Genomic DNA, 13,778 nt, shown 5'->3' with positions numbered 1-13,778 from the left:
AATTTATTTTATACAAATTTATTACATTCCAAAGCATATAATGTCTACCATTAGGTAAAGATAAAATAATAAATTTTCCAAAATATTCACAAACACCTAATCTAGTGTGTTACTCAATCTGAATTCAGTTTCCCTTAACAAAAATATTCAGAAATGTTCAGTTTCAATAAACCTAAACTGAATGGATAAATTTGCACCATTTACAAGATGTAATTACACCCAATACTGGCTAATTAAGAAAACATTTAGAATTGAGTCATAAACTCAGTGAACCAGATCTATACTAGATCATAAATCACTTCATGATCCTTAAAGTTACTTATATAATTCTACCTATAATTAAAAGATGTCATTAATACACTTATTAGTGTGAATAATGCTCAACTATCATGTCCATATATCCACTGTTAAAAATAAAAAGCAACATTTAAAAACATGAAAGTTAGAATTTCTATTTCTGATAATTTAGTAACAAAATAACCAGAAACCCCTCCTTTCACAAAATCTCTTAAACCCCGGTTTAGTCTTTTTATTTGATTTATACAAGGCTATATTCTGAATGTTTGCATCCCCTCAAAATTTATGTTGAAATTCTAAAGCTCAAAGGTGACAGTATTAGCATTTACTGTCAATTACTAGCAATACTGCTAGTATTAGCATTACTGGGGGGTGCCTACTCATGAGAACAGAGATACAAAGCGAACCCTTGGCTATTCCATCATGTGAGGACACAGCAAGAAGGCCCTTACCAGAAGGGGACCATGCTGGTGCCCTAACCTTGGACTTCCCAGACTCTAGAACTGTGAGCAATAAATTTCTATCATTATAAGCCATTCAGTTATAAGCTACTCAGTAGTATTTTGTTATAGCAGCCCAAAGAGACTAAGACATACATATATGCAAAACAAAAATATATCAACTCTTTTAAATGTATAGGTATCATGAAAGCAGAAATCTCCAGAGAGCCAAAAATGCACTAGGAGGTAAAAAGCAGTACATGTCTGATGCTACAGCAACCCTGTAGGATTTTCTCATCTCAGAAACTGAGGGCCTTCTGTTTTGACAGTGAAACAGGGAAGAAGATAAAGCCTTGACACACAAGAAGCTCTGTGTTAGAAGTAAGATTCTTGCACAAAGCACAGACCCTCAGGGAACAATGAAGTAAAAAATCTGGCATTGGCAGAGGAAGGCAAAGAATCTTTTCAACCTTGGTCTGAAAAGGTGGAAAAAATTACCAAAGACTCTGTAACTACAGCAGTGCCCTCACACAGGTTTGAATTAGTTTTCTGTACATGGTACAGAAACTTCTAACTCCAAAAACTAAATATAAAAAATGATCTCTGCTTAAATGAGGTGATAATATAGATGTACACATTTGTCAAAACTGTACCATTAAGGTCTGTCCATTTTACTATATAGAAATTATATTTTAAGTTTAAAATTAAAAAGTTGTCCTTGGAAACACCTCAAGGTGCTTGGCAGAAACAAAACCTCTCTGGAGGAATATGCACCACAAGACCACTCAGGATTCTCAGACAACGCCTCTGAAGATCAGCTCACAATCCAAAACTACACAACACCTAAAGAAACAGTTCACCTGAAAGCAAGAATCAGCAAATATAACAAAGAACAGAAGTGAATTTCTAAGAACTTCAGACAACTGAACAATCTGACAGAAATTACTAATACTTAAAATGATTAAAATGCATAAAAGAGAATACATGAGATAAAATATCATAAAACAGATATCCTTAATGAAATAATACAAAAAAATGATCCTCAGTGGGTGTTAAAACAATCAACTGATTGGGAACCAGATATTGATATGGTACAGAAGGATCATCCCACAAATTATTTAAAGGATACAAGAGGGAAAATTCAACTTTATAATAAGCATATTAACTTTCACCATCTGAACCTACTGCACAATCTTAGTATCACTACAAGTAAGATAATTACATACTTTCTGATGTGATGAACACAAAGTACTTAGTACTGCCTAAAAAGTATTCATGCAAAATACTGAATTTGCCACTAAGTGTTCTATTCTAAATTTCAGTTTATAAAAAATATAAAAGGATAAAAATTATCAAATATCACAAGAATCTTTTAGAAAACACAAAATCTAAAACATTCTAATGGACAACTATAGAATCTTTCCAATAAGTAAACAAGATGAGAGAAAAAATGTAGGGGGAGGGGAAAAAGGGTAATGCTAATCTAAGAGAAACTTAAGAGGCATAACCAGATATAACCTGTGAACCTTATTTCGGATCCTGATTCAAACATACCAACCATAAAAGACATTTCTGAGACTATTTTACATATCTGAATATAGACTGAGTAATTTATAATATTAAAGAATTGTTCACTTTGGGGTGTGTGGAAGATAATGGCATTTTGGTTATGGAAGAAAATGTTTTTCTTTTTTAGGGATGCAAAATGAAGCATTCACAAGTGAGAAGTCACTATGTGGGTTTCCTTTAAAATACTTGAGCTAACAAAACAGCCTAAATGTTTAAACATAGACAGTGGTTGAGTAAACTACAGTACATTCATGCAATAGAATGCTACTATCATTGGGGATCCCTGGGTGGCTCAGCAGTTGGGCGCCTGCCTTCGGCCCAAGGCGTGATCCTGGAGTCTCAGGACTGAGTCCCACATCGGGTTTCCTGCATGGAGCCTGCTTCTCTCTCTGCGTCTCTGCCATTCTCTCTCATGAGTAAATAAATAAAATCTTTTTTTTTTTTTTTAATATTTTTTTTTTAATTTTTATTTATTTATGATAGTCACAGAGAGAGAGAGAGAGAGAGGCAGAGAGACAGGCAGAGGGAGAAGCAGGCTCCATGCACTGGGAGCCTGATGTGGGATTTGATCCCGGGTCTCCAGGATCGCGCCCTGGGCCAAAGGCAGGCGCCAAACCGCTGCGCCACCCAGGGATCCAAATAAATAAAATCTTAAAAAAAAAAAATGAATACTACTATCATTGCAAAAAAGAATGAGGAACAGCACTATACTGTTAAGTAAAAAAAAAAAAAAGGGACAGTGCAAAAAGAGCACTTAAGTATGTTACCTGTTCATGTAAGAAAAAGAAAAAAAAGAAAAATACTCATGTATTAATTCACTTGTGCAAAAAGGATTTCAAGAAGGATCAAGATAAAACCAAAAATTGAGAGTAAGATATCTATAAATAGAGAACAGACTAGAAAGAGAGAATAGGACCAGGGTAGAAGGAATAAGGAATGAAGGACATCACTCATGTTATTTCTAACTCTGAAAAATGTGGCAATTGTTTCACAGAACTCCAATATAAATCACTACTTAATCAGCTAGGCTATGGGGGAAAAGGGGATATTCAGAATGGAATACAAACAGTGATAAATGTATTACAAATGAATAATAGAGTCACACTGCAACAGATAAGAAATTACCTAAATAAATTTGGAAAACAGTATTTTGACTATGCAGACAGTAGTTTCAGAGTATTGTATTCTAGATAGTAAATTTGTTGCTCACAAGAGTATAGGTTAGCAATTCTGAAACCTTGGCAAATTAGGTCTACACACAATATATGAAAATATACTGCATATTTAGCAAATATTTGATATTTGTATTGACAAAACCAGGTTTCTCACTATCACAGAATCAACCAAAAAAGGAAAGGGACGAGACTATAATGTAATATTGGGGTGGTGGATTGGAACTTGATTATCGTGGAAATATCAACACGGACTCATGGATTTTTTTAATATTACAGACAAGGATGAAAACACACAGAGCTATGTTTATATGTACACATCCATGTTATTTCCTAACTCTTTACTGAGAAGGCTTAAAAGCAATGAAAACCTAGTAGCAATGAGCATACCTAGCTTCCAGATCTTGATTTCTAAATACTATTTGCCAATAAAAGGAGACAGAGGGATCCCTGGGTGGCGCAGCGGTTTAGCGCCTGCCTTTGGCCCAGGGCGCGATCCTGGAGACCCGGGATCGAATCCCACGTCGGGCTCCCGGTGCATGGAGCCTGCTTCTCCCTCTGCCTGTGTCTCTGCCTCTCTCTCTGTGTGTGTGACTATCATGAATGAATAAATAAATAAAATCTTTAAAAAAAAAAAAAGAGACAGAGCTTCTGGGAGAAATGGTTGATTCCAAGCATGAAGCAGAAAAAGGACGAGTTTGAAATATCTTCTGCTGTCAGACCACAAAAAAGTACTTAAAAGTGATGAAGGGCCTATCAAAAAGACACAGCACAAACTTGAAGGAGTTCCCAATGGCAAAATGTGGGACAGTTTGAGCAAGAAATAATCACAGTAATGGTCTATAATCTATAGAATGAAAGAAATGCCCATGAGTCCATACTAATATAAATAAGTGCAAAGGACAAGAAAGACAATTCTACTTCTTTAAAGTAAAATTTAACTAATAATACATGTGGGAGGAGCAATGGAACTAGAAAAATCACCATGTGGCAAACACCACAGCAAAATTGTTGCAGGCAAACATCACCAAAGAATGCTTAAATTAGTGGAAAAAAGTATAATGAGAAACAAGGTAATTACATAATTCCCAATATTTATTACAAGAAAAAAAATAGTAGACACAGTTAAAAAAAAAAAAAAAGACTCTGGCAGACAAAACCATAAGTTATCAAATGTACCATCACCAGTATACACATCATGTACCCTGTTGATAAGCACACATCACACTTCTGTGGTATTCTTGCCAAAAAAGTATAACCTTAATCAAATTATTAAAAAAAAAAAAAATCAGACAAACCCAGAGAGAGAGAGACATTCTACAAAATGGCCAGTAATCTTCCAAGATCAAGATTTGTCTTTGATCTTAGGCAAAAACTGCTAAAATGTCCCAGATTAGAAAATACTATGTAGATAACGATTAAATAAAATACAGGATCCTAGAAAAGAAAAAGGGCACTATTAGGAAAACTGGAGAAATTTAAATATGGTGTACAGACAAGTTAATAGCATTATATCAACGTTAACTTCTTGGTCTAGATAAGTGTTCGATCGTTAAATAAAATGTCAATATTAGGTGATGCTGAGTAAAAATTATACAAGAATTCTGTACTACTTTTCTAACTTTTCTGTAAGTCTAAAATTATACACTATCCTCTCCACTTTCATGTAAGCTGTCATCTTCTTATAGTAATCTTTTAAAGGAGGGACACAAAAAATAAAGGAGGGACACAAAAAACTTCTAGAAGAGCAAAATATAGTCACTGCTACTAAAAACTCAACTGAGTCATTAAAATGCAAAATTAGGCACACCCAAGGAAATGAGTTATCTGGAAGGCTAGTGAAAAAATAAACCACATAGTAACCCAGAGATAAACAATATGAAAGCAAGATTAAGAGGTATGGAGCACAAAATTAGACCATCATACATCAAACAGGAAATTCAAAGGAATCTAAGGATGATGAAGGAAAAATAAGAAACAATGCATAAGTTTCTAGAACTACCAAATAACACTGATAAGATTTTACAAACATGAATTCTAAGCAGAATAAATAAAAATAGAGCCAGCCACATCTAGACACAGAACAGGAAAAGTTGCAAAATATCCAAACTTAAGAGATGGTTAGGGGCTGCTTTTCAAGAACCAGGAAGAAAAAAAATATATATATATATAAAGTACTTACAAGGCAACAATTAGAAAATACCAGACTTCTCAAAGCAACAAGTAAAACCATAACATTCTCCAACAACTGAATTAAAATGACTATCACCCAGATTCTATAATCAATTAAATATCACTCAAAAATGAGGGCAAATTAAATACACCTTCAGATGAAGATAAAGAGTTTACCACTAACCTACTTTTGCTGAAAGAAATATTCAAGGCCATACCCTAAGAAGGAAATTGAACCCAACTGGATGCAAAAAGCAATGGTAAAATAAGAAACTGGTACAGTGAGTAAATAAAATTAAAAAAAAAAAAAAAGAATTTATAAAATCCTCCTTTATATAAAGCTACCATGTAGCATTGTTTTTAAATTTTTTTTAATTTTTATTTATTTATGATAGAGAGAGGGGGGGGGGCAGAGACATAGGCAGAGGGAGAAGCAGGCTCCATGCACCGGGAGCCCGACGTGGGATTCGATCCCGGGTCTCCAGGATCACGTCCCGGGCCAAAGACAGGCGCTAAACCACTGCGCCACCCAGGGATCCCAAGGTTTTTTTTTTTTTTTTAAATTTTTTTTTTAATTTGTATTTATTTATGATAGTCACAGAGAGAGAGAGAGAGAGAGAGGCAGAGACATAGGCAGAGGGAGAAGCAGGCTCCGTGCACCGGGAGCCTGATGTGGGATTTGATCCCGGGTCTCCAGGATCGCGCCCTGGGCCAAAGGCAAGCGCCAAACCACTGCGCCACCCAGGGATCCCCCATGTAGCATTTTTAAAGTAACTCAATTTGCAAAACAAAACATATAGCTTCAGCAAGATACTTTTCATGAAGAAAGAATAAAGCACCAAATGTGGAATTGGAAAATCTCAACCAAGAATTTGGCTGTCTCTTATTTTAGCCAAAGCCTTGGCTTCTTCAGCCAAAAAGTGAAGGCATTTAGCTGTAAGAACCACAAGATTCCCTATCAGTTCTAGGATTTAATGGGTAGAAAATAGGCTTCCTCAGTTTACTAGGACATCCTTCAAAGCTCTAAGTTGTTGAAAGTTTGGAGCAAGATCCCTCATATACAGAGCTAGTGCTTTTACGCAAAGTCCAGTATGAAGCTTTATATTTTAGGATAATTGGCTATTTGCTTCTTTGCAAAAGCTTGGAAAGATATAATCTCAGGGAAAGAATAAAGAAAATCATGTACTTTAAACTGTTCTATAAATTTCAAGAGCTAATGAAGACAGAAGGAAAAGGGTGGTCCAAGTAGTAGGGAAATCAAAGAGTATAAAAATCAGCAAGTCTTAAAGAGAAAAATTTCTAAAAGGAATACAGTATCAAAATAAAATGCTGCAAAGAAAATACTAAGACAATCATTTTATACCTACTTCACAGATTAGTTATCTGGCAAAACTCCTTCCAAAATCTTAAAGGCTCAATGGCACAAATACTTGGTGCCAGTCAAAACTAATTTACTACAATTTCTAAAAAAACAGTCACTGTGGAACAGGAAGAGTACATAAGAGCACCAAAATACAGAGAGCAACACTCAGTTAAAGGTATCCTGTTCTTTACTCTCACAAAATTTCATTCTTCTTTCTGCTAAGGCTGAATTAAAAGGTCAGGGCAGCAAGGAAGGAAAGCTTTTCTTTAAAAAGCAAAGCTATTAAGTAAGACACTAGGCTAGGTAGGTAAAGTCACTTAGTTACACTGCAAATATTCCCTTTCAAGGTTCCTTCTATAAAAGTGGGCCTGGAGATATGGGACATAAAAAAACTTAACTACATAATTACGACTCTGTCTAAGAGAGGGTAATAGATATCCCTAGATAAAAAGAACTAAAAATTGGATGAAGGTTAAGATGTTTTTAGTAAAGAGGAAAGCCCTATACTAACATTTGAGAACATACTTATATACATACTTTTATTTATTCTTAAAGGTGGGGGAGAGGGGGTTGTTCGATTTTTGTCTTGTTTTTTCATTTTCAAGGTCCTTGAATCATATCACAGAGGCTGGTAAAACCAAGCCAATAATCCAGATTTCCTGCATTAGTGGCTTCTCTGACACATTTCTCTTAAATTCTGGATAATAATCTCAAAAACCCCACCTCCAAACTATATTGAATCTATATAATCTGCCTGAAAGTAATTGGTTATACTTTCCCTTCTTTAAACAAAAAGAATCTTTTGACATTTTAAACTATTTTCTAGTTTACATCAAGTGGTTTTAGCAAACTGGTTTTAGGGGTCAAAGAGCCATAAAAAAGGAGGTTAAGTGGATGACCTATACAATAACGGCAATAGAAACAAAATTTTAAGAATCTATTCTGCAGAAACACAATTCTAAGTGTAACATACCTAAATTATGGACTTGAATGTGTAATTGTACAATAAAAATTGGTAAATCTATATATAGTACTTATTTAAATATCTCACTTTTTAAACTTGATGTCAAAACTAAAAGCAACCCATCATTTTAGAGATGAGAAAACTGAAGTCCAAAAGAATGAAGTGACTTGCTGCTAAATAAGAGAGCTAGATATGACATAAAACAAGCTCCAGTGAGTCTATTTCTATAAAATATAATCTTGATAACTTGAGTTGAAAAAATTAAAAATCTTAAATATGTTTGAAATAAACAATTGTAATCAAAACCATACTGAGGTAGAATTCATGTGATGATGCTAAAATTTATATTTGCTGAGAAAACACTTTCTCCTCTAACAAGGAAAACTAACAGGATTATAAAAGAAAATATAAAGTCAAGTCACTCAAAAAATATTTATTGAACACCTTCTATGTGGTAGGAATAATTTTAGTCATCTGGAACATTCCAGTGTAGAAAGTACTTCTAAATGTACTCAAGATATAACAATCATACGTATATAACTGTTAGGGAAATTATACATTATTCTTTTTCCTTTGAGTTAGTTCTAAAAGTATTTTTAAAGCAGAACTTTTAGTGTTATATTATTCTTAATGATGATAAAAATGTATTTTTAAAATAAGTATCTTTCAAAGCTGTTCAGTACAATTCACTTCAGACTAAATCAATAATTTTTTTTTTTAAGATTTTATTTATTTACTCATAGAGACAGAGAGAGAGAGGCAGAGACACAGGCAGAGGGAGAAGCAGGCTCCATGCAGGGAGCCGACGTGGGACTCGATCCAGGGTCTCCAGGATCACGCCCTGGGCTGCAGGCGGCGCTAAACCGCTGTGCCACCGGGGCTACCCCTAAAGTTTAACTTTTTAAAAAAATCCAAAGAATACAGAATATGAACAGATCCTTAATGAACAAAAAACCCCTAAAACTACCTTCTTTGTACCTGAAATAGCTGGCCCTTAATATCACTAAGATTAGTACAGTTGTTGTGGAACAGACTAAGGAACTTCAAGTAGCTGCGCAGCCAAATAGTCAGGAACTACCTCTTACTATAAAAGAAGGATATTGCTTCCTATTAACTATGGTTGTTCATTTCTGTAACAATTTCTATACACACGTTTTCCTGTTCCTTATTCTGAGTGCTACACTGCCATCACTCAAAGGGGAAAAAAAAATCTCAGACTAACAGAGGCTAAAGTTAGGGAGAGAAATAAAAATCTTCCTTCAGTCTAGGCTAAATGGGCTGATTACACAAAGAACTCCATACATCCGAAAGCACACAGATGTCTGCACTAGTTCCCAGGGCTCAAACAATACCAGTCATTCAGTAGCTTTCCTTTTACATAAGCTGATGTGAGAGAGTTCAGTCAGCTCTCCTGAACCTTATAACCCAGGATACTGGAACTCTGATAAAGCCTACATTTTTCTTCAGTACTGTTTTCATGTACTTTCTCTGGAAAGCAAACTTCATTTCTCCACAAAAATAAACATGGAAATCATCTCCTTTGTTTGATAAGTGCTGTACTCAAATCTAAAATTATTTCTCCAGTAAAACCATAATCCCTAACATAAATCTAAGATGAACACTGAAGACTGATAGAATATATTTTTAAATGAGTTTAAAATATAATTTTACACTTCATCATGCTAATTACCAAATGTATACCATTTGGCTGCATCCTATTTATTTCCAATTGTGTAATTTTAAAAATAGACACGACAAAAAAAATAAAAATAAAAAAATAAAAATAAAAATAAAAATAGACATGACACATAACTTTCTAAAAATCAAAAAAGATTTTAAGAACGGGGAGGGGCAAATTTAAATACATACATATGTATAAGCAACACTATCACAACCATCAAATACAATAAAAAACTATTTCACTGTTTCACCAAAACTTAGGCTTCAGGAAAAATAGTGTTCACTGATCATCCCTTAGAAGCTTAAATAACACTACTTTCTACCTTCAAAGCACACTTTTTATTGTTCTTCCAGTAATATTCTTCATCAGCTGAGGCTCTGATGGTTTCTCACCTTCAATACTGGGAAGTTTCATGAGTAAATTAAAGCCACAGAAACTCTAATGTATTTTTTTAATAAATATGGTAAATATACTTCCTAAGACACTTATCAGATCTGACACTTAGAAGTAAAGCAGATTAGTTTAGGGCACAAAATGAGAATGATTCATTTAATCATTAAATGATTAGATCCTGAATAGTCAGGAATTACCTATAAATTTAGTTCCCTTGAATATATACTATAGTTAAATTATTATCCCTTGTAGAAATGATCTAGCTAAAAAAAAAAAAAAAAAAAGGAATGATCTAGCTGCTGCCCTGGAATTGTGGTAATCAAGCTATTTTATCCACCCAACCTCCTTGACTTCTTGTGGCCCTTCCAATTCCCTATAGGACTCTTCCTCTCTCCACTACATACTATATAATGCAAACAAACATGCTTTTGAAGGAAAAGTGCTCTCGTCCAAGTTTTCTGTCCTTAAATAGATAGTAAATCCTTAAAGATACTCCCCCCTCTCTTCCCAACATAAGTACAAAGAGCAGAGCTCTGAACATACTATTAAAAGATAATTTGGCTAAACTGCCATCATCCCTCTTAAATTTGTCATAAATAATTTTTTTAAGAAATCTTTCTCTTTTCACAAGGTACTATTCCCTAATGACCACTGAAAGCACCAAAACTCTGTGTATTTTATAAAGCAGTAACCTCACAAACATTTCAACACTCTCCACAACCTACAAACTTTGTTAGCAAAACAGATTCCATTTCTCAAAAATATCCTGGAAGTTCTCAACAACCAAATTTTTCATCAGTACAGTTTACTGCATATCTAATGTCTCTGATCTCCTCCTTGGGACAGTCAACCCCTTTTCCTACAACCAGAGCCACTATATTTTCTGATGCTTTATTAAGAGACCATCTGACTTTAGCAGATACCTCTTAATGCACCCCACTAAAAAAATACGGATTTTCTTATGTATTATATAAATTATATATATGTATGTTCCAGAACTTCTCACTCTAAAGTTTCACTACACTGTTGCCCATGTTTTATCTTTCATGGTCAGACAAATCTTTTCATTTTCTTAAAACATGACATCTTCTTTAAATTTTGTCACCAAGTAAGGCCTGATATCAAGACAAAGGAACACACAATAAACCTTTCTTTCATGTTTCCCCACGTTCTATTGCATAATATTAATCCACTCCCTTCTATGAGTTTTAAAGCATTCCAACATATTTGAAAGTCAAAGAAAACAAAGTGTTACAATGGTTATTTGCAGATTACTTATCTTTAGATTTTAAACAATTATGAGTACCTTATTTCAGGTTAATGTTTAGTTATCTACCATGACAGACTCTGGCATAACGACATATTCAATAAACAAGGATCAAGGAATGGTATATGGCAGAAGAGAAGCACAGTAACAGAAACATGTGATGACACAGTTCACAGTTTCTAGTGGGATTTACCCATAGCTTTAAGTTTCCCTTCACATTAGAAATTAAACCTTTACATCAAATATGTGTTTAACTAACTAGAAAGGAATTATTAACAACTTAATTTTTATTTTTCATTCAACACTGACATATTAACTAATATCTCAGAGTTTAAAAGATACTAGTATAACAAAATGATTGCATGTACATTCAAAGTTGTAATATCCAGAAGATTTTTTTGATGTTATCTTGAGTATCAAATACTACTCAATAGATCTTCATCCCTTCTTCTCTGCCTTCTAATTATCCTCTTATAATTATTAAATGCAGAAAACAAACTAAGAACTCTTATGTATGGCTATCCCATCAGTGATACTAGAAACACAATTATCATAATATTCACAAAAACATCTTACTTTAAGACCACATGTAATTTCCCATGTTCAAGTCTACCTGACAAAGAAGATCAAAGAATCTAAAATCTGGTTTTTGATCTTTCTTTTCTTTTGGGGATGGTGGGGGTATCTGTGCTAGAGGAAAAAATTAGGAAACGGAAATGCAATAGGCTTTGTACATTGCACAAAACTTACCCACTTGAAGGATCTAAGGCAATAGCTCTGGGTTGATCCAACTCTTGCCAAAATAAAACTTTTCGTAAAGATCCATCTAAATTAGAAACTTCAATCCGATTTGTTTCAGAATCTGTCCAGTATAATTTTTCTCCAAGCCAATCACATGCCAGCCCATCAGGGGACAATAATCCAGAGACAACAACATTCTGTACACTCTCAGTTTTGTTAAACTCTGTTCGTTTAATGGCTTCTTCGCTGACATCACTCCAGTATATCAAGCCATGACCAAACACAAAGTCCACCGCAGCTGCATCCTCCAAGCCTCCAACTACAATTGTAGCATTCTCTTTGCCATTTGTAGCATCAACCAATCGCAAGTCCCGTCTGTTTGCATAAAGCAACAAAGGGGCCGCTAGAACAAAAAAAGAAAAATATGTAAGTAAAAAGAAAGGAAATGTAATGGTTCCTATAAAGTGAGTTTCAAATCAGCATTAGTGAATAAGTACTATCAAAAAATAAGACTAAATAAATCTATAGAAGACTGTCTTAAAGTCTTTTCACAAACAAAATACTATTTTTTGCAGCAGTTAAATACAAAAAGTTGCAAGAGCAAGGAATTAATTCTACTAGGGCAGTCTTTTCTTATTAAAAGAGTCTGTCACATAAAATTAAGATATTGGGCCATACCAAGAATTTCTAAGAATATGGAGCCAGTGGAACACTTACACTCTACTGGGGGGAATGTAAATGGTACAGCCACTTTGGAAAACAGTTTGACAGTTTCTTAAAAGGTTAAACATACATCCTATCATATGACCTAGCCATTCCATACCTAGCTATGAGGAATAAAAACATATGTCAATACAAAGACCTGTACATAAATGTTCATAGTAGCTTATATGCAATAAGGCCAAGCTGGAATTAACACAAATGTCATCAATAAACTAATGGATGACAAACTGCGATATAACCAAAACAAAGTAATGAATTATTTGTACATGTAACATGGAACCTTACATAACATGCAAATCTCAAAATAATCATGCAGAGTAAAAGAAGTCAAACCAAAAAAAAAAAAAAAAAGTAAATTGCATGACTCCATTTATATAGAATTTTAGAACATTCAAATTACTCTACTGTGACAGAAAGCAGATGAGTGATTGTCTGGAGTAGACAAAGAGGGTAAAAAAAGAACAAGGATTACACAGGGAGAGATTATTAAAGAGGCATGAGGAAACTTATGGGTAATAGATATATTACATCTATGAGGACAGTTCCAGAGAGGCATATATCTCGAAACTTTTTTTTATAAAAAGAGTAGTTTTAATTATCAGAATGACCTCTGATAAGACCTAATATCGAAACTAAATATAAAGCTAATCCCTAAAGAAATAATGTTTAACTTTGAGAAAGCTGAAGCTGTTAGGACTTAAGTTGTATAAATTCTATGGTTTGGGGATTTTTAAATATCTATTCCAAGTTCCTGACATTTATTTTCCTAGCATCATTAGCAATGAAAGATCTAGAGCACAATTATCCAAAAGAACTTTCCGTGATAATAGAAATATCATCACTGGGCAATAGAGTATCCTCTGGCCACATGCTAAAGAGTACTTAAAATCTTGCTAGTGTGACTAAGAAATTAAATCTTTAATTTTATTTAACCTTACTTCATTTAACTTAAATAGACAAGTGGTCATATTGGATAGCACAAATCTAAAGGCTGAG

At 34.0% G+C, this 13,778-nt stretch overlaps 1 protein-coding gene across 1 annotated transcript in view; it reads right to left on the bottom strand.

The window, feature by feature from the left end:
- LRP6 (LDL receptor related protein 6) overlaps positions 1-13,778 on the bottom strand; it is a 161,863-nt gene that overhangs the window by 123,299 nt on the left and 24,786 nt on the right. Inside the window, exon 2 of the mRNA XM_072766022.1 lies at positions 12,069-12,462. Coding sequence (XP_072622123.1) covers positions 12,069-12,462 — 394 coding nt within the window. The remainder of the gene's footprint in view (positions 1-12,068; positions 12,463-13,778) is intronic.

This window comes from Vulpes vulpes, chromosome 8, assembly GCF_048418805.1.
Source record: "Vulpes vulpes isolate BD-2025 chromosome 8, VulVul3, whole genome shotgun sequence".
NCBI lineage: Eukaryota > Metazoa > Chordata > Mammalia > Carnivora > Canidae > Vulpes > Vulpes vulpes.
Note: the sequence above shows the minus strand (reverse complement) of the source record. Positions and strands in the feature narration are given on the sequence as shown.